Raw genomic sequence first — 22,069 nt, 5'->3', positions numbered from 1 at the left:
TTGGGTACAGTTACGACACATATAGGAGTCGATGCTTTGTTGTCAAGGATTCACCACATACCCGCGAGTGTGGATATCCTATGCGATCTGAGGAGATATTAGTGTGACGAATCTCTGGCCAGAGTACATGATGTGTTTTAGGTTACTTGGTATTCCTAGTAACACATGCGATGTCACTAATAGATCTCCAAGATGTTATGCATAGTTATCGAATCTCGAATGACTCTCGATGCACCAATGGTTGTTGATTCGATCGGGATATTTGGTTGAAGGGACCGTACTGTACGCTAACCAAAATCTACTGGTTCTTGCAGGCACTATCAGTAATACCTAGGGAATCATGGGGCGATGTTTCTAGGCGCTCTTACCATGATTCGATGGGTAAGTCGGAAATTGTTGTTCCGAGTCACAAGGAGTTGTGAGCCCACGGCTAGCTGTATTCCTGAACCATTGAGGTTTACACAAGTAATGGATTACTAAAACCCCGTAGAGATAATTAAATTTAAAGAGTTAAATTTAATGAAAGAGAAGTTGGACTTCTTAATTAAAAGGGAGTGGGATTTCCTAAAATGACATAGGGATGGACATTTTTGGAAATCACTGAATTCGGATTCAAAAAAATTATCTTGACTTTAAAAGATGCAGAAATGGTTTCTGTGCACATTGGTGAAATCAGTTTATTAATCGGAGTCACGATGAATTTTATATTAATTTCTAGAACAACGGGCTTGGCTTGTTGGACTAAGTTATGGATTGTGGGCCCTAAGAAGTTAGAGTCCTAATATAATTATAACTTAATCTAGTCTAGAAATTATCTATAAATATGTAAGCAGTGTTCGAAATTCATCAGAGAATTCAGTCTAGAAATTTCGAACACTACTTATAATTTTCAAGAGGATTTTCGAAAATTCATCTGTCCCTTTTGGAGAAAATTCGACTTGTGATTTTTGTGAAAAATTACAAATCGAATTAACAGATCATATCTGTTTATTCTCTACGTAAAACTTCTGATTTATTTCTAGTGCAATCAATCAGAGGGTTTCTGTTTTTCATTCGTGGACCTAATTCCGGAGTTAGATCGTGACTGTCATCGGTTCCCGGGATTTACAAGAAGAGCAGATTAAATTCTGTTGGAGTCCACAATCAAGCCTTTGTTTGAAGAGGTAAAAATTTAACTGTGTTTTATTTTTACTTGAACAAATTTAATCGTAAAAGTTTTGATACCCATATATGGAATCGTTCCATATAATAAAATAAAATTTTTAAACTTCCGCTGCAACGGGTATCAATTCTTAATTGATCTGAACACGTTTTCCAACACGGAGAGCAAGAGTGTGATCAAAAAAGACAATGGTATGGAAAGAAGAACATAAGATGCAGAAGTGTGGAATGGTTGAAGGAGAAGATATTTATACGGGCAGAGGAAATATTGGTCCATTCATCTTGGGTCGAACGAACAGTGGAGATGACCTTCAAAACTTGGACCTGCAGTCCGGGCAGGTGTCATGATGAGTCGGGCAGATGAAATGACATCTAGAAATGCCTCTGACAAGAGCACGTACTTTCAACTGTTAGGACTGAGATCATGCTTATGGTAGCCCTAGCCCCCTTAAAATTCAAAAGGAACCAGTTTCCCGCCCAAGACAATAGTTAACTTTTCGAGACAACAAGCATAGCTCTAGCCCAACTTTTCAATGGGTAGTGGTCATACCCCGAGAGCTCAGGGGCTATCATAGAACACAGGATGAATGCATGACCTCTCGAGAGAAAAAGAGCACAGGTCGGATGCAAGTTACTCCGAGAAGAAATCTCTGGAGCTCTGGCCTAGGCAGAGGAGAACCGGGTAAGAATATTGAGAAGTAGGGAAGAGCTGCAGCTCAGGCTTCGATTGTTCAGAGGGGAAGATCAAGTCAAAAGATCGTGAGTCCTTCTCACCCACATTTCAGGGGCACGGTCCTCCATGACTCCTCATTCGGGCATGACCAAAAATGTGGCCCAGTCACTCATATTGTGATCGTGATTCGAGAATCTAGGAGGAAAGGTAACTACCCAGACCTATAAATACCGCCTATAGAGGTATAAAAGGGAGTTCATTTTTAATCTCTTACACAAAAGACACATATACTCACCACACTTCTTTTGATTTTCCTGTGTACTCCATTTTTTGCTGACTTAATCACCGAAGTGTTCACGCCGGAAAATCTTTCAGCGTCCCTCTAACCCTCTTTTGTTTAAGTGTGCGCAGAGATCAATGAAGTAGAGCACCAATCACCTGATCACCCAGTATCCATCAACCGAGGGTTTTCTCACCAACCCGAGCAATCGCCCACCCATTTGCCTGATTGTACTTGGGTGACATCACATGGGTTAATGATCATAAAGCAATTGACAAACGGTTTCCAGTATATGAAGGAAGAACAATTTTTATAAATAATCTGAAAATTATTGTAGAGTTGAGAATATACATATAGTATATCAGAATGAAACACATGAAATAATTTTATTAAATCCATAAAGATTACATTATATAGAAAATCTAATAACAACTAAATTAAGAACTCCCTATAGACTAGGAATTGTGACTTGACCAAGTAAAACAAATGAATAACACACTCAATAAGAATTGAGAAACGGTTTCCCATAGTTCACCCGAGCAGGTTCTTCCATCTGGCATACCACAAAACAAGAAGAAAAAGCAGCATACAAGCAGCAAGAATGCACCCAACAAAACGACCGAAAATCCCATTCACCTTATACAAGGTGCAAGGAATGTTCAAACTAAATATCCCCGTAAGAAGAACTCCCACAGATAAGCACAAGGAGGTAGTTCTCAATACTAATTGCATTTGGATGAGTTCATTTCTTCGACTATCAAGTTGGATGTAAACATAATCCTCTGTTTCGTTGATATACTCGCGTACCTGCAGGTTTAGCATAAAGAAGAAGGTGGATCATGAATTGGCAACGAAGATGCAAAAAATGAGAAGGAAATGAATACTGACAGAGATAATTTTATTATGGGTGCCATCCAATTGTGTGAAATAAGCTTCGAGCAACATTTCAAGGTCCTCCACATGATAGTTGCTCAGCAGGCTACCACATATTTTTCTAGAGCTGAGATGATCTGCTGCTGCCATAGATTCAGACTTTTGTGTTAACTGAAGTTGGGCCATGTTTTCGTTGTCATCTAGAAGATGTTCGATTTCATCTCTCACCTTCAATTCCATATATAAATGTTTGATCAATCTTATATAACATAATAACTCATACGGCAAAAGAGCAATCAAAACATTTACATGAGGGAAATTCAGAATTCCGCCTGCTTCAATCCTTAGGACTCTAGACTATTGAGAGATTGTTTGTGATAGCTTTTGTTTATTCTCAAGTGATTTTTCTAGAGATTATTTCAAAGCAGATGAAAAACAAAACTAGGAAGTGTCTGTGAATAAAATTTTGAAGCTAATATAAGCTAAGGTTTGAGTGTTTTGAGAAAAATTGATTCCAAGATCAATAAAATGACAACAATATCTTTTTTTTAACAACGACAACAATATCTTTAACTTATATTTAACATTTATCTTTTAAATTATCTAAAATTTGATACCCGACCACATCATTGGCGATGTATTAATCTTAGCATTACATTTTGAATATTTTGTATCAAAATTTATTTATATTTTTATAACACGAATGAATGAAAATTTATATAAGATTGATACAAATTTTAAAAAATAACTACATGACAAAGTTTGTATGAATGCACAAAATAAGAAAAAAAAAACTACATGGAAAGTTTGTATAAATGCACAAAATATGTAAAAATATATCTAGAAATGAAAATTATTTTTTAAAAAAAGCAAAATATTTTTTAAAAAATAAATGTTTGTTATAAAATATGATTGGAATTTTAACATTTTCAAAAATCTTGAAAAATATTTTAAAAAATTGAGAGCAATTGTGAAATACGATAAATTTTTAAGGATATAAATGTTAAATTATAACTTTAAACCGTTAACAAAAAAATAAAGTAGAAAAAAAAAACATATCAATCTTGTTTCTAGATTTTAGTTAAAAATTACAAAAGTTGAAGCAGAAGCTGGTATTCACAAACATCCAAAAGCATTTTTACTCAGCGAAAATCTAGGAAATACGCTTCCTAAAAGATCCTCAAAACACTCTCTTGATTTTCGTAGGACTATAGGTTTGTTATTTTAAATTTTGAATAAAGAGGATAACCATATATGGTTCGCAATGGGTCACGTCCTCAAGGACTTGATGCTCGTTCGTATTATTTAATTATTGATTAAGGTAATGATTAATTAAGCCAATTGAGTAATTGAGGATCATTAAGTTCGGATCCATCAAAGGACAGTTCTGACCTTCCGAACTCAGTTCAGATCCACCAAACTTAGATCGGACCCGCCCAATCTTCTTCCAACCACCTTATCTGGATTCTATCAATCAGACCATGACATATGGAAATACGATAGGATTTTTTGAATGCACTTCGGACCTTCCGATCACCCTTGTATAAAGTAATCACACATGACGAATAGAAATTTGACATGTGGCAGATAAGGCCAGTGACCCAAGGACACACAAATCAGGAAGATTTTGGAGTAGGTTTCGACTTGAGAAGATGTAAGTGACCCAAGGACACACAAATCGAGAATATAGATTTGATATTTATTTTCTGAGCATATTGCATTTCATATGCATAATATAGGATTGTATACTCGTATATTCATGCACTAGGCGATTATCGCTCACAGTCTTGTTTTCTTCTCGGACACCACATTTGATGATACATGTTTTAGATTAGATGGTTCTGATAGACAAGGCATTAGCAAAGATGTAAACCAATCGAGACTCAGAGAAGGTTTACATTTGGTATTTCAGATTTGTATTTGGCTTATTATATTATCAGTTGGTTCAAGAATTCGATTTGATAACATATAAGTAATTTTAGTTTTGGTGATGACAACCAGTAGACAAAACTTCTCTAAAATCCATAGACAATAACAGTAGTGAAGAAAACCAGAATCGATCTCATATGAAATCAGTAATCACGGAAGATAAAAATCAGTAGGATTAAATCTGAGATATCATGATGACTATATTTTCAGCAGCCCCTTATTTATTATCCGTTCTGATATATAGTACACCACATTTAATGCACCGTACCAAATTTATCGTTTATTCCTATTTTGAGTATGAAAGATATGACAAGCTAAGTAAAGTCTATCTTTTGGTACAGATACAGTAAATGAGAGCCTTAAAGATCCATTTATTAACGTTGAAGAAAAAGCTATATAAGGTAGTGTGGCTCCTTCGAGTAAAGTAGAGAAATATTCGCTATCACTATTTATCGATCTTCAATTTTCCTAAAACATAATAGAAAACACTCTTGCACACTCAAATCAATTTATCAGATTATCATACCATATTTGTGCTTACTGCTATCTACTGTAAAATCTTTATAGAGTGAAAGTGTTGTAATAGTTTGAGGGAAGAGTCTTCTTACAGAAGTCATTATTTTGTATTTTATTTTGTTTTCAAGGCTTCTAGGAGTTTTAGTAGGCAAAGAAAAGTCCTACTGAATTTGGTTTGTAACACATTGTGTACTCATCAAATCTTCTAGTGATACCTTCTGGAAATCGAAGAAGGGGAGACATAGAAGGTTTTATCCTTCGAACTTCCAGAAAAAAAATCTATTTGCACTACCTTACATTGTATCTTTTCTCTTCAACAAACATAGTAGTCTGTTTCCGCACTATTTCAGTAGAATACTACTTTGTCTTAGTGTATGAGATTCTCATGCATTGCTTTTAGCACCAGTACTAGGCCTTTACCAAACGAAACATAGAGAGTGTTCATACACCCCCCTCTCTAAACACTATTCATAGATCCTAACAAGTGGTATCATAGCTGGTTTATCTTGTCTCCGTGAAGCTGTTACTGCTAACTCATGGCGTCCTTCAGAAATATTCTTATTTTGTAAATAGAATAATTCGATGATTGGAAAATCAGAATGCAAGATCATCTTGTTGCACAATATGACGATATGTGGTATGTTGTCACGGAGGGTCCAATCAAAATCATGAAGCCAAATGCTGCAGTTGCTATCACTGACGGTGCATCACTGATGGTTGAAAATCACATAAGTGAGTGGACAAATGAAGATAAGAAAAAGGAAAACCTCGACAATGTTGCAAAATATATCTTGTACAAAACTTTGGACAAGAACATCTTCAGCAAGATAAAGATGTGCAACACTGCCAAATAAATATGGAAAAAACTGATTCAACACTGCGAGGGAAACGAGCAAACTAAGGAAAATAAACTTTCAGTTGTTGTGCAGAAGTTTTAAAGCATTAAGATGAAGGATGAATAATTTATGAGTGCTTTTGAAGAAAGATTCATTAGCCTCGAAAATGAACTCACATCTCTTGGAAAAGAATACAACAATCGAGTGATGGTTCTCAAGGTGATGAGAGACTTCCAAAGGAGCGGGATGTTAAAACTGTAGATATGCAAGAAGCCAAGAATATGAACCAAATAGAAGTACATGATCTCATTGCATATATAAAGGCATATGTGTTCGAACTACAGATATGAAGTTGAGAAGCAGCTACATCAGAACAATCTATCAAAGCACTGGCTCCTGCTAATACTGCTCCTGCTGTTGTCAGTACCAGCACTACTGAAACACCATATGAAAAGACTGTTGAACAGATCAGCAATGAAGCTATGTCACCGTTCATCAAAAAGTTCTCCAAATTTTTGAAAACCAATCAATCGACATACAAGAACAAAAATCACAAAAAAGGAATCATGTATTGGAGATCCAGCATGCATAAATTGCGAAAAAACTGGTCACTTTATTGCTGAATGTCCTAAACAAAATAAGGATGAGTTCAAGAATCAAAAGAAGTATTCAAGGAATTATGAGAAATCCAAAAAAAAGGATAGGAAATTTGTAGTAGCCCGATTCCTAATTAAGTTTATCAACTTTCTAAACTTGATTAAGGAGTTCCTAATTGGATTGAAGGAGTTGAAAATAGGATTAGGAATGATAGGAATGGTTCTAAGGACAACAAATTTATTTGCCAGTTCGGAAGCCCCAAATAGTAGTTAGGAAGCACCGAATTAGTTCGGAATCAGTGATGTACTTCGAAGGCAGAGGGTGATTTCGAAAGCTTCGAACTCAAGATCGGAAGGTCTGATCGCCTATGGATAAGAAGGATGGGCTTTATGATTGGTTAACTGACTTGAGATAGATCGAAAGTTTCGAACCCCAGTTCGAAAGGTCCAAACTCCATCGGTATCGGTGTGTTTTCCAATTAGGGACACACGTTTGGTGGCTAGTGATCAGAAGCTCTGATCGTGAGACCGGTAGTTTTGATCATCGTCTATAAATACGGACCGAGGTCTTCATTTCCAATCAACAATTCACTCTTATCTCTATCGTTTTTTGGTGGTTTTGAAAGGATTCCAGGCGTCTTCTTGAGGGACAGTCGATAGCTAGGCGCTACCGGGATCATAGCGGAGTTGTGTCTAGGTTTTGAGGCCATCTCATCAAAGGGCTAACAATGGACGCATGTATAAGTCTTGTCTCTGATTAGCTTCTGTGAGTAGCTATTTTTCTATTTAAGGATTTTAGTAGGCAATAAGTAATATGGTGATTATCTGCTAATAGACTTTAACTTGAGTACCCGAGTGACTAGGTTGCTTGATTAGAGGTACGAACGTAATATCCGAGATATCCTGGTTAAGTATGCATGTTCTATGTTCGCATGATTTATATGGCATGGATTATGTGAATATATTATATCGTGATTATTATGCTGCATGCATTATCATGTTGAGCGTGTGCCTTGATATTATAAGTAGCAGGATCACTCAGCCCCGAGTTATTGAGTGGATGGTTTGATTCGGTGGATTTGGATCTGGTTACTTATATCCACGTATTATTTCTGGTATGGGAGCCACCTCCTGATGCAATGGCCGAGCATTCTACACACCATAGTGCCTCTTGTTCGAGCAGAGTTTTCTACCGTGATAGGTTTTTGGTACCCGTTCATTTGCATTATCATTTATAGCATGTGTATACTCATAATTTTGCACTGAGCATTGTTAGCACACATCCTCTGTTTTTGGAACTGGACACCCCATTCTGCGGGGCAGGGCTTAGATTTGACGGATCGGGAGGTAGTGGTTGTTGAGCGGCAGCAGTGTTGGGTTTGTTCCGTGATAGGTTTTTTTTGTGTATTTTAGTAATGTCATTCGACCGGGTTATATAACAATTATATATAGTTGATTTCAGTACCGGTTGTATTCCGCCATTGGTATTGTTCTATTCCGCTATTTTATCTGATTATTGCACTTTAAGTTATTTATTGCATTTTTAAGCTTGATTAGTTGGTGATCCCGGATTGAGTCACTACATTTATGGTATGAAAGAATGCATTGAGATTTGGGATCTAGGAAAACAGTCTTGGGTTTAATTTCGGTTGCTTTTATAGATGGCTGGAAATGGAGATGAGAGTCATGGGAGTGTCGGTGGATGTTGGGAGATGACGAAGAGAGATATCATCATTGTGGTCACCATCACCACAGGGATGGAAAAGACGCTTTGACATGCATAAGTTCGTGCAAATGGGGCCGAAGCCACCAGTGGGTGGCGAAACTTCCGAGGCTGCAGAAAACTGGTTGGAGCATATGGAAAGTTGTTTTCAGGTTTACCACTACATTGAAGAGCAGAGTGTGGAGGCAATCAAATTCCATCTAGAAGGGATTGCTCGCAAGTGATGGAAGTCCACTTATGCGCCCATGGTATTTGAGCGAGGCATAGCTATTTCGGCCGAGTTCCGTACATCATTTCGGAACTTGTACTTTCCTCCGGCACTCTGCCATGAAAATAAGGACGTGTTGCTAAATCTGAGGAAGGTCATCATGTCGATAGATGAGTACCAGAATAAATTCTATGAGTTGTTACCATATTGCCTGTATGTTGCTACCAGCTCAGAGGCCAAGTAAGAAAACTTTCTTCACGACCTCAACCTAAAGATTCACGATCGAGTGGCAATCTGTTATGATACGACATCGTACGATGGGTTGGTTAACCGTTGTCAACATGAATAAACAGTATCAAGCGTAACAGGTCTTTATTCTCCTTCCGACTATGTAACTCTTTGGGGCCTAAACTCCAGTATTTCAATAAGCCTGGTGCAGCTTCTTCTTCTTCGGGTTTCGGTGATAGTGTGTTCCACTTTGGAAAGAACATGAAAGAGTGGATGTCCGGTGAGCCAACTTGTGGCTAAGGGCTTTGATGACTCTTTGTATAAACAATCTTTTGTTTAATATAATTTACACTTTTATTAATGGCAATAACTTTGTCTTTCCTCATATTGTGATATTGTGATATACTATTGTTGCTTTGATAAAGACCTTGAATATACTATAGTGTATGTAAGATGTGGTAGAACATGGAGATGTCTATCATGAAACACATCTTATAGTCACTGTATATTCTAAACTGTTCCTAGTCGATTGAGCCGTCCGATAATAAGGATAAGGATCGCTCGAGCTTGAGACTAGCATTTGCGATGCAGAGTACCACGTTTCATTGGTAAGGAACATAGAGATGTTCGAAGCATGCAAATGGATATTCATATGATGAATGATCGAACTACCCTATCCGGACTTTCCAAGTGGTTATCACTTATCGAGTGGATATAGTCCGCGGTTTTGGTTGTACACCATTAGTCCTTACTACTTGAGACATCATTGAGACTCTATATGCCAGTACTGTGCTTTGACTCGTTTACCGACTCTATTGGGGTCATCAGGTGTCGGGATTGGGTACAGTTACAACACATATAGGAGTCGATGCTTTGTTGTCAAGGATTCACCACATACTTGCGAGTGTGGATATCATATGCGATCTGAGGAGATATTAGTGTGACGAATCTCTGGCCAGAGTACATGATGTGATTTAAGAAATGGTTTCTTAGTAGCACATGCGATGTCACTATTTGATCTTCAAGATGCATTGCATAGTTATCGAATCTCGAGCGACTCTCGATATACCAATGGTTGTTGATTCGATCGGGATATATGGATGAAGGGACCGTACTGTACGCTAACCAAAATCTACTGGTTCTTGTAGGCACTATCAGTGATACCTAGGGAATCATGGGGCGATGTTGCTAGGCGCTCATACCATGATTCGATGGGCAAGTCGGAAATTGTTGTTCCGAGTCACAAGGAGTTGTGAGCCCACGGCTAGCTGTATCCCTGAACCATTGAGGGTCACACAGTGTAATGGATTTTTAATCCCCGTTGAGATAGTTAAATTTAAAGAGTTAAATTTAATGAACGAAGAAGTTGGACTTCTTATTTAAGAGTAGAGGAGTAAGATTTCCTAAAATGACATAGGGATGGCCATTTTTGGAAATCACTGAATTCGGATTCAGAAAAATTTATCTTGACTTTAAAAGGTGCAGAAATGGTTTCTGTGCACATTGGTGAAATCGGTTTATCAATCGGAGTCACGATAAATTTTATATTAATTTCTGAACATGCGGGCTTTGCTTGTCGGGCTTGAACTTATGACTAATGGGCCCTAAGCTATTAGTGGCCTGCATTATAAATAAGTTATTGCAGTACAGAAATTACACACAACAGGTCACAAGGATTTTTCAAAAACCCTAGTCTAATTTTTTAAAGGTGGCCGTCCCCCCTCTCTCCCTCTACTCGAGAAAAATCCAGCCTGTGATTTTGAATTACAGTCTGGTTTAACGGATCAAATTCGTTAATCTCTTCGTAGAAAACTTCTGATAGATTTTCTAGTGCAATCTATCAGAGGGATTAAATCTCTGTTCGTGGACCTGATTGAAGAACAGTTCGTCCATCAGTTCCAGGGATATACAACAAGAGCAGAGAAATCTGTTGGTGTCCAAAATCTCGATCCGAGATTAAAGGTAAAAATTTTATAATTGTTATTTGATTTTTACACACACAATTTAATCGTAAGATTGATACCCATTATGGAATCGTTCCATACAAAAATTTTAAACTTCCGCTGCACCGGGTATCAATCATAATTGATCTGATCGCCGCGTTCTCCAACAGTGGTATCAGAGCCAGGTTGCTCAGATCAAGCGATTAAATTAATCGATTGTACAAAAAATTTTTAGGCCTCGGTTTTTGAAACAAAATAAATATTTTAAAAATGAAAAAAAAAATTCGGGCAAAAACCCGGGCAGCGATTGGATCGCTGCCCGGGAGGGGCAGCGATGGTCGCTGCCCCGGGCAGCGCACGGCGCTGCACAGGGCGGCGCACGGCGCTGCCCCTCCCGGGCAGCGATCCAATCGCTGCCCGGGTTTTTGCCCGAATTTTTTTTTTTTATTTTTAAAATATTTATTTTGTTTCAAAAACCGAGGCCGGCGCTACCCAGGGCGGCGCACGGCGCTGCCCAGGGCGGCGCACGGTGCTGCCCAGGGCAGCGATCGTCGCTGCCCTAGGGGCAGCCGGGCTGCCCGGCCCGGGAACGTCCCGGGCGGCCCGCGGGAAAAATTATTTTTAATTTTTTTAAATTAAATTTTAATATGTTAAAATTCTATTTTTGGTCCGATCGAAAATTGTTTTGATTGGTCCACGAGGCGTCGGATTGAATTGTTCGAGTCCGAAAATTTTAAAATTGATTTTTGGATAAATTTGAATTATTGAAAATTTTAATATTTTATCCTTTAATTGAATTTTGAAATTAATTAATTTTGGTACAATTGATGATAAGATATGATCTTATGGATATATTGAGTAAAATATGATTTTATGTATAAAATTGGATTTTATAGATAAAATATGATTTTATTTGATAAAAAGATAAAATATGATTTTATATGTAAAATAAGATTTTATGTATGAGATATGATTTTATCTTTTTAAATTTAAATTGCCATTGCATGTTATCCAATAAATTAATTTTGAATTAAATGTTATTGGATAAGGATGATCGATTGCCATGACCAATTTTGTAGGTGTATGTTAGGAATTTACATTTGTTTTTATTGTTGTTGGTTTTATTAATGGGCCTGGTTTATGGCCCAATATGAATGTCATATGTAATAAAAGTGGGCTTGGTTTATGGCCCGTTCCCACCTCTTAAAATGTATCCCCTACTTGTCATTGTTATTTATTGTAAATACATTATATTTAGTGGGAGATCAAGATTTGAAGATGGAGGTGGGCCCAACAGACAATAAAGACAGAAGAAATGTAAATTGGAAGCAAATGTAATAGGATTGCATTGCATACTGCATATTACCTAGGATTGGACTAAGACTCGTGATTGGCAACCACGGGTCTATTAAAAATGGAATCGATCATCCTATATAATATGTGATATTATAGTTGTATGCATGTTTTAGACATAATTGTGTGAATCCGGCAAGCATACAAAACTTTAAAAATGATGAGACAAATTTTTATAAATTAAAATCCCTCATTTTAAATATGATTTAAAATTGATATCAAGATAAATAAAGGAAATTTAAATTTGTTTAAATGTTCCTACCTTTCATCAACGATCAATGTATGAGATGCTACCCGCGGATACGGTCCGGCTCATATTATTGGGGGGGCCCGTTCGTCGGAAAGCTGTACATTGGATCGACACATGTTGTAAATTTGTTGAACTGAAGAAGAGATTTACTACTGCGCCAGTGTTGACAATCCCTAAAGGTACTGGTGATTTTGTTGTTTATTGTGATGCTTTTCACCAGGGTTTGGGATGTATTTTAATGCAGAAAGGACATGTTGTTGCTTATGCTTCTCGACAACTGAAACCACATGAGGTTAGGTATCCGATTCATGATCTTGAATTGGCTGCTATCGTTTTTGCATTGAAGATTTGGAGACATTATTTATACGGCGAGAATTTTGAAATCTTTTCTGATCATAAAAGTCTGAAGTATCTATTCTCACAATCTGAATTGAACATGAGACAACGACGATGGCTTGATTTATTGAAGGATTTTGATTGTGAAATCAAATACTATCTGGGAAAATCTAACGCAGCAGCAGATGCCCTGAGTAGAAAAGTATGTGCTCTATCTTTATCTACTATAGGTGTATCAAGTTTGATTGAGAATTGTTGTGTTTCTGGGTATGTATTTGAGACAGATAGAAGGCCGATGAGAGTGTATGCAATCAGTGCTGAGCCAGAGTTATTGATTCGTATCAAAGAAGCACAGAAAGCTGATCAGAGTGTACAGAAATCGATTGAAATGATCAAATCAGGACATCAGTCTGAGTACAAGGTTAGTGATGACGATATCTTGTATGTGAATAACCAAATAGTTGTTCCTAATATTACAGATTTGAGACAGAATATTCTGAAAGAAGCCCATTGTAGTCGCTTTAGTGTTCACCCTGGAGGCAGGAAGATGTACAACGACTTGAAGAGTCAGTACTGGTGGAAACAAATGAAGTCTGATGTGACTGAATTTGTGTCCAAATGTTTGAATTGCCAACAGGTGAAAGCTGAAAGGAGGAAACCAGGTGGCTTATTACAGAGTTTATCGATTCCTGAATGGAAATGGGACCACATTTCCATGGACTTTGTAACGAAGTTGCCACGATCATCTCGAGGATGCGATGCTGTTTGGGTGATCATTGACAGATTGACGAAATCTGCGTGCTTTATTCCTTATCGAATGACTTATCGTCATGATCAAATGGCGGATCTCTATATTCGAGAAGTGGTAAGACTACACGGTGTGCCAAAGTCGATTGTATCTGATCGAGATCCGAGGTTTACTTCGCACTTTTGGCATAGTCTACAGGAAGCTCTAGGTACGCGTTTACATTTGAGTACTGCTTACCATCCTCAAACCGTCGGTCAATCTGAACGAACAATTCAGACGCTTGAGGATATGCTTAGAGCTGTAGTACTTGATTTTGGTGTTACATGGAAAAATTCTATACCACTCGTGGAATTTTCTTATAACAACAGTTATCAGACGAGTATAGAGATGGCACCATTCGAAGCGTTATATGGAAAGAAGTGTCGATCACCTTTGTATTGGGATGATGTTTCTGAGGTACCTAAGTTAGGGCCAGATATGATCAGACAGATGACTGAAAAGGTGAAACTAATACAACAGAGAATGAGAACAGCACAGCACAGCACAGATAGACCAGATATGCGAATGTACGACGACGGCCGTTATCTTTTGATCAGGGAGATAGAGTGTTTCTAAAGATTTCACCGTTCAGAGGCACCGTTCGATTTGGTAAACGAGGGAAATTATCTCCGAGGTATATTGGGCCGTATGAGATTCTCGAGAAGATAGGCAATCTAGCTTATCGACTCGCTCTTCCTATGTCTTTATCTGAATACATGATGTCTTTCATGTATCGATGTTGAGGAAGTACATATCTGATGCATCTCATGTGATTTACTCCGATGAAGCTGAATTGGATGACACTCTTAGTTATTTCAAGCAACCTATTCAGATTCTTGATAGAAAGACAAAGCAACTCCGAACGAAGACCATTCCATTGGTGAAGATTCAATGGAGTCGACACGGAGTTGAAGAAGCAACTTGGGAAGTCGAAGAAGATATAAAGCAACGATTTCCTTATCTATTTCACTGATGTGAGTTCTTATTCAGTTTTTAGTTATTCTTTATTTTTATGAGCATACGGACTGCATATCTATACTGTTTATGAATTCGAGGACGAACTCATGTCTTAGTGGAGGAGAAATGTAAGGCCCGGGATTAATTAGAGATTAATCCAAATTTATTTAAATTTTAATCCGAGTATATTTAATTTGGGAATATTTGGAGTTTTGATTTAAATTCTAATATTCTTAAATTATTTAGGATTGAAATTGAATTAAAATAAGGGCCGAGGACCAAATTGCAATTATTGAAGAATCTAGGGACTAAAGTGCAATTTTATTGAAAGTTATCAGATTTGTGTTGGATTACTCAGCTTTTGCACGTGTAATTCATTCCTTATTCAGAAATTGAGAAACAGAGCCGAGATCTTATTTGTTTTCTTTGAAAGTTTGATCTTCAAATCCTTGTAACTTTTGAACCGGTTGTTCGATTTCGATTCCGTAAAGTGTTCTGGAATCCTTACGACGAGGGATTCGATCTCGTGTAAGTTTTATGCTGTGTTTTATGGATTTCAAAATCATTATGGAGCAGACATAAGAATTTTTGTTGTTGATTGTGTTCTTACATTGGTATCGTTTCTATTTTCGAACCGGATCAAAGTTAGATGATTGAAGGGATTGATTATGTTTTTTAGCATGTATATCGATGATTATAACAGCTGATAAGATGTTTTATGGCTGAGTTCTATATGTTATATGCTGGTATATGAATTGGAGTTACAAGTTTTGAAGTCGGGATTACGTCGGTTACCGATTTTGAATCGCTACGTCGTTTAATCGAGTTTTGGAACTATTTTGATAGCCGAATTCTGAGTTGAAGTTGTTATTAAGATATTGTAAATGTTAAAGTATGTGTCTTGTTCAATTTCAGTTGAGTTTGAAGGCTTAACAACACGAGACGCCGACTTTGAACCGAAGAAAGTTGATTGAGGTTTGAATTGGTTTTGATTGATGAAATCTTGATGGTTTTGGTTTGTTTCTGACATGATAGATTGATATGAAGTTTGATATGTGTATTTTGATTGTATCTTTCAGATTTGAAGAGTTCAGAATCGAATTAAACGAAGGTATAATGACGACATCGCGAAGTAGGGACTTTGAAACTCAAAAACGATTATCTTTGAGTTGGCCCGCAAAAATCACATACTTGTTTATGTTTTGATTTGATTGTGGTGTTGTCGATCCATCTCAGGTAGTGGATCTTTAAATTTGAGTTGATATGATGTTATATCGAATTGATTCTAAGCCAAGGTTGCGGTTAACCTTATTTGCGAGTTGTTTACGAATTCGTTAGATGGATATCCATGTCAAGATCAGTTATGAATCTTTATGGCTTCGAAGTTATGTGAATCAATTCGTATTTAAAGCGTTTGAGTACTCTATTTGTTGAGTCGAGTTTGAAATAGAGTTAATATGATTTATTTAACGCTTTTGATATGTTGGTTATACTGAGAATTATATCTCACCGGAGTTTATCCGGCTGTTGTCTTGTTTTGTATGTGTGCATGACAACAGAGAGGGCATGAGCTGGTCATCGACGTCATTGACAGCTGGGAGAGAGTCTAGCACGTGAGGGCTCGGGTTGTAGATGATGTTTTGAATGTTAGAAGCAAGGAACTTTAGAACTTGTTGGTTTTGGAATACATGTATAAAACTTGAGATAGTTTGTGTCGTTATCGTTATCGTTTCTTTAGCGACTTGGTTGATGTAATAAATACATGTATAGATGCTTGAGACCTTGTTTATATTAATATGCATGATTTGGATCTTTTATATCATGTTTTAGACTTGAGTTTGATGAATTGGAAGGAGTTGAAGGGATCAAATTTGCGGACAAAGAACAAGGCAAGTTTCTGCTCCAGGAGGCGCCCCCGCGGTAATTTTTGATGGCTCGCGCGCAGCCTGGAGATTAGCCTCCTGTTTTGGAAAAAAACAGGGGGCGCCCCCACGGTAGTTTTTGGCGGCGGGGGCGCACCCCTTTTTGAAAAAAAAAAAAAAAAAAAATTTTAGATCCTTTCTTTCCTTATTAGTTTAATGATGCTTATTCATTAAATGCCCTTAAGATTTGAGATTAGCAACCCGAGGCCCCACAGCTTGGAAGCCAAGTTTTAAAATACTGAGAGAGAGATTTTTAAAAGCCAGTATTTTTATGAAATGGACCGGTTATGCCCATTAACTTTTTTTAAAAAGAGGGTTAGCGTTCAGTGAGGGAGAAATATCTTCTCCTAACCCTAGCTGCCAACCCTCAATCTCCTCTGCCCAATTCTTCAAAATTTGCCTCTATGGAAAAAAGATTGTTCAACATTCCATTCGTGGCAAGGCTAGATCAAGTTCCTGAGGTACCGGTTACTAACTACCAAGAATAAAGACAAGTTTTAAATGTTTTTGAAACCACCAATCAAGAATATAAGTATTTTGATATGAAAATATGTATGTTGATGTGTAATTTATGTATATTTCATTGATTCTATGAGTTTTTTATAAGCATGATGTAGAACTGTGAAATGTGAATTGTTCTTGATGTTTATGGGAAAGATTTTGATGAGAAAATGATTCAAAGATGTTTAAATATCATATTTTTTGTGTGAGTATGATGTACATGTTTTTAGTTTAAAACTTTGGAGGTTGTGGTGTTTTTTATCCATAGCTTTAAAGATTTTACATGTGTTGGGTTACACTGGGTTAGCGACATCAGTTACGATTTTGAGGATAAAGACTGATGTACTAATCCAATTGATATCAGGTCAATTTTATTAGAAATATAATTCATATATCTACAACTTTCATGTTTTGAGTTTTGTCCAAATCTTTTTGGAATAATGGCCAAAATCACCCCGAAGTGTGTCGGATGTACAGTAATTCTCTACACTGACATATTTCGGTAGATTGAGCATAAAATTTTATTGAAATGTCCAAATTGAGTGCGGTCAACGGAAAATGAAATCTAAGACATGGAGCTACAACTTTTATGTTTACTATTTTTCCTAATTTCGGACGCAAAATAATTTTATGACAGAACAATATGTGCTCTCGCGCATGATAAAGACTGTCCCGAACCATGGGCTGCTCTTGAGAGGGAAGTTTCGTCCGCTCGAGCGAGAAGCATTCTGCCCCTTATATTTTTCATGAATGTTTTTAAGTCCTAAATTCATGTTTATGATATTTTAAGGTGTTTTAAGTATTTTTAAGATGTCCTATGGAAAAGTTTCAAGTTTTAATGTCAAGAACGAAAAGAACGACTCACGTGGATCGGTTTAGTTATGTAATGCATTATATGCTAGTATGTTCTCACGAAAACTATGTTCATTATGAAAGAACGAAATTTTATGAATGTAAAGATGATGTTCTCATTTTATATAATTATCATGCATGATTTTCAAGCATGAAAGGATTTTTAAGAGCATGACATGTTAGCCTCAAGTTTCAAGTTATTTTCAAAGTTCATGGTGGCATGATAATTTTAAAGTTATGTTCAAGGTTCATGATGATTTAAGATGTTTTTAAGTATGTTTCATGAACGATAAGAAGTTTTGTGATGAGAATGTTTTATGATAAGAATGATGAAGTTTATGATGAATTTTATGATAAGAAAGTGTGATGATGAATAATGTGATGCATGAAAAATTTTATGTATTTTGTGGTGGCAATACGGGATTGGAACTCCGAAATGAGCTCCGGAGGGGCCTTTCCAAACTATAGCTCACGGGATGGAATGTACGGGATTGGAAATCTAAGATGAACTCCGGAGGGGGCTTTCCAAAGAATGAAAGTTTAAAGGCGAAAGTCATATGCTTTTTGTACAACGGGAACTTATGACGTGCTCTTATGATGGTTGCCAAAAATACACGTATCTCTTCACCCCAAATGCCATGTTTTATGTTATGTTCAGTTAGGTTTACATTTATGTCATTTATTGCATGATGTTTATATTCAAATGTTGTACGTTCAAAGAATGATGATTTTAAATATGTAGTAGCTATGTAATGTATGTTTCTTGCTGAGTCTTTAGACTCACTATACTTGGTTAGTGTAGTTAGATTTTAAATATTTAAAAGTCTCGGTGGAAAGGCTGAAGAGTTCTAGAGGTGAAGGCATTGCATGGCACGACGGTTTTGAACCTCTGAATTTTTTCCTTAAGCAAGGAGTTTGACTACGTTTACTCATGTTTTGTTGTTACATTATTTTTATGCACGATCTTTGAAAGTCAGTTTTAAAGAAAAGTTAGATTTAAGTATTTTCATTGACGGTCGTGCGTCGATAAGTTTCAATGATTTCAAGTTGTGATCTTTTTAGTTGATTATTTCATTTGATAGTTTATGTTTCGTTTTCATGAATGTTTATAAATTAGTTTTCTGAACTAAATTTATTTTATTGGAACTCGTTTTTCTTCTACATTTATAAGATTTTAAATTGTCGGTTCAGGTTTCCTTTGTCAGCAGAAGTTTTGGCGTGCCCGTATAAGAACCGGTCATTAGCTATAGGGTTGCATCCTTTGTTTCAAATATTTTATGCATGTTAGAGCCATTATATTGTAATTTCAATTCACGACTTGTTTAACTCGCAAACATGATGCATTCCCTTCACCTTTTGAATTTGGAAATTTTTCTCACGTTTTTCCGCATCATATTTCTTGTAAATGTTATAAAAAAAAATACGGGACATCACACACTCGATGTAGGATTATGCTATTTCTGGAGTTTTCAATTTGGTATAGTCATCTGCAGTGAAGGTCTTCCTCAACTCTTCTCTGGAAATTTATGTGCCTGAATTGAAGATTTTCTATGGACGAGACACAGTGACTGGTGATGGGAAGAACATGATGCCCCTAAGAGAAAAAGTCTCCTAGTCGACCAGACATTCTTTGCTAATCTCTTTTAGTTAACCTTTGCGGGTATTACAAGTTTTTCTAAAGTGTCTTCTAGTGCTATTGAAGAGATGCTGAAAAAGTACTCAACCTATAGAAAAAATATCATGACTTCTTCCCCCAAAGAAGGAAATGAAGCTAGACTACCAACTGCTGGCAACTGTGGTGGCCAAGTATTTGTTGGCCAATGCAGGATCCTTTGAAGCAATAACTCTGTAATTTATGACTAAATTTTTCACTAGATTCAATATCAACTGGTCATCCATTCTATTTCAAAATTTGAAGGATATGTTGCAGTCTGAGAAACAGTCCTTTGGATTTTCCATCCCACTGAGCCAACTATTTGAGGATAATGTCATCAATCAAAGTGAGCCAGTGATGTTGCACAAGTTCAAGGCCTTGAATGCCTCAAATATTTTATCTCTGAGGTCTAAGAGTCATACATTAAATGTCTCCAAATCAGGATTGATTGCTGTGAAGAAAGATATTGGATAAGAACTTGTGAAACTTAAGAAGCCATCCAATGTAAAATCTATTCATACTGACACTCCAAGGCCAAAGAGAAAATTATTATGCAGGAAAGTGACTCTGAGAAGAATCCTTCTACACCACCAAAGAAGCCAAGAAATACCAAAGGGAGACAAGTTTCTACACTTGTGAATGCCTCAACTACTCACAAGTTCCTAAGGGGAAGACAACTGAGGTAAAAACTGCAGCCCAATTACCTCCCAAACCCAAACTGATAGTTGTTTCTCCCACATTCGCGCAAGATTTTGATGCTAATTGCTCTCCCACCTCCCTGACCAAACAAAGGAGTGGTAATTCAGAACGTTGAGTATACAAGGTCAGGGCTAGAGTCAACATATTCTTCAAAAAAAAGGAAAAGAGAATATGATACTGCCAAAAACAACTGAACCCATCTCAACAATGCATAAATAGATTGATCTACTAATGGATGAGGTAAATGAATTTGAAGACACCGATGATGAATTTTTTGATGAGTAGGTGAATTTAAGAATAACTACCCTAGCCATGAAATTCATAAAGAATACAGTTCTTGATAGGTTCATCTCAGCTAAAAAAGAGGTTCTAGCTCAAGTGAAGATAGTGGAAATCTCTGAAGCTCTCCAGCGCAGGGAGTTTCTGCTTGATTTTTTGCATATTCAGAAGCTGACTACAGTTTATGTAGAGTTGAGATCAAATTATGTTCCAACCAATCTAGCTGCCTTTGATGATATAGCAACAATAAATCAGTTGGACATGGAATTTGTAATATTGTAGATGAAGGTGAAATTATGTAAAGATGATCACCAACTGTATGTAAAATTAGAAAAAACTATTGATGCCACCTACTAAAAACCCTCCCAAAATGATACTTCTCAACAGAATCCAGTCACTCCCAGCAAGCAAAAATCCCCCAACAAGTCCAAATACTCCTGCTAGTCCAAATATTCTGGCAATTCCAAAGGATCAACAAGCAACAGGATCCTCATCCACTCAGCCTCCAATGATCCCAACTGAGAAGCTGATCAAAGAGATTTCACTTATGAATATTGATGACGACATCAGAGAGATTGCTCAGCAACATATAGAATAAGAGAATGAAGACCTCAGCCAACAACCTAATATGACTAAGGACCCGAATGATGAGGAAATATTGACTGAATTACAAGAAAGGATTACTGAAGCCATATCGATTGTAGTAGCCCGACTCTTTATTACACTAATCTACTTCTTAAACATGATTAAGGGATCCACAATTAGGTTTAATGAGATGAAAATCGGATTCAAAATGATCAAAAATGTTTCCGAGGGTTTCAAGCGTTGAGGATAGTTCGGAAGCACCGAACTAGTTCGGAAGCCAAAGTTAATGATCAAAAGTACCGAGTAGTTCGGAAGCACCGAACTAGAGATCGAAAGCTCCGATCTTGTGTCAGTCAGATAGGGTATGAGTTTTTATTGGGTGATTGGACTTGAGAGAATTCGGTAGATCTGAACTGTGTCAGTAGCATTGTGTTGTCCAATCAGGGACACGCGTTCGGTAGAGGAAGTTCGGAAGGACGATCGGTAGTTCCAATGTGTGTTCAAAAGCTCTGAACTAGGGATCGAAAGTTCCAATCATGGTCTATAAATAAGGGCCGAGAGCTCACTCTTCCTTTCTAATTTCCTTCTCTTCTCTCTCATTTTTGGCTCGATTCTAGCGGGTTTTAGGAATCATTTCAGAGGCCAGTCGATAGCAAGGTGCTACCGGGATCTTAGCGGAGTTGTGCCTAGGTTTTGAGGTCATCGTCATCAAAGGACTGACTAAAGACGCAGGTATATCGCTTTACTCTGATTAGTTTCAGCGAGTAGTTATTAGTCTAGTTAAGACTTGTAGAAACCCAACTACTAATCAAGCTAATCTATTACCTAAACATGATTTAGGGATTCTCATTTGAGTTTAAAGAGTTGATAATCGGATTAAGAACGATAAAAAATGGTTCCAAAGGCTTCAAGTATTGGGACAGTTCGG

The 22,069-nt window shown here is 37.0% G+C and overlaps 1 protein-coding gene across 1 annotated transcript in view; it reads right to left on the bottom strand.

Annotated features, from left to right (window-relative positions):
* Window positions 1–2,645: 2,645 nt before the first annotated feature.
* Window positions 2,646–22,069, bottom strand: part of LOC140867745 (magnesium transporter MRS2-4-like) — a 56,772-nt gene continuing 37,348 nt past the window's right edge. The window contains exons 3-4 of the mRNA XM_073272788.1: window positions 3,003–3,215; window positions 2,646–2,921 (exon numbers count right to left, since the gene is read on the bottom strand). Of these exons, the coding sequence (XP_073128889.1) occupies window positions 2,646–2,921; window positions 3,003–3,215 (489 nt within the window). The remainder of the gene's footprint in view (window positions 2,922–3,002; window positions 3,216–22,069) is intronic.

This window comes from Henckelia pumila, chromosome 4 (genome assembly GCF_033568475.1).
Source record: "Henckelia pumila isolate YLH828 chromosome 4, ASM3356847v2, whole genome shotgun sequence".
In the NCBI taxonomy this organism is placed as follows: Eukaryota; Viridiplantae; Streptophyta; class Magnoliopsida; order Lamiales; family Gesneriaceae; genus Henckelia; species Henckelia pumila.
This window is presented reverse-complemented; position numbering and strand designations above follow the sequence as displayed.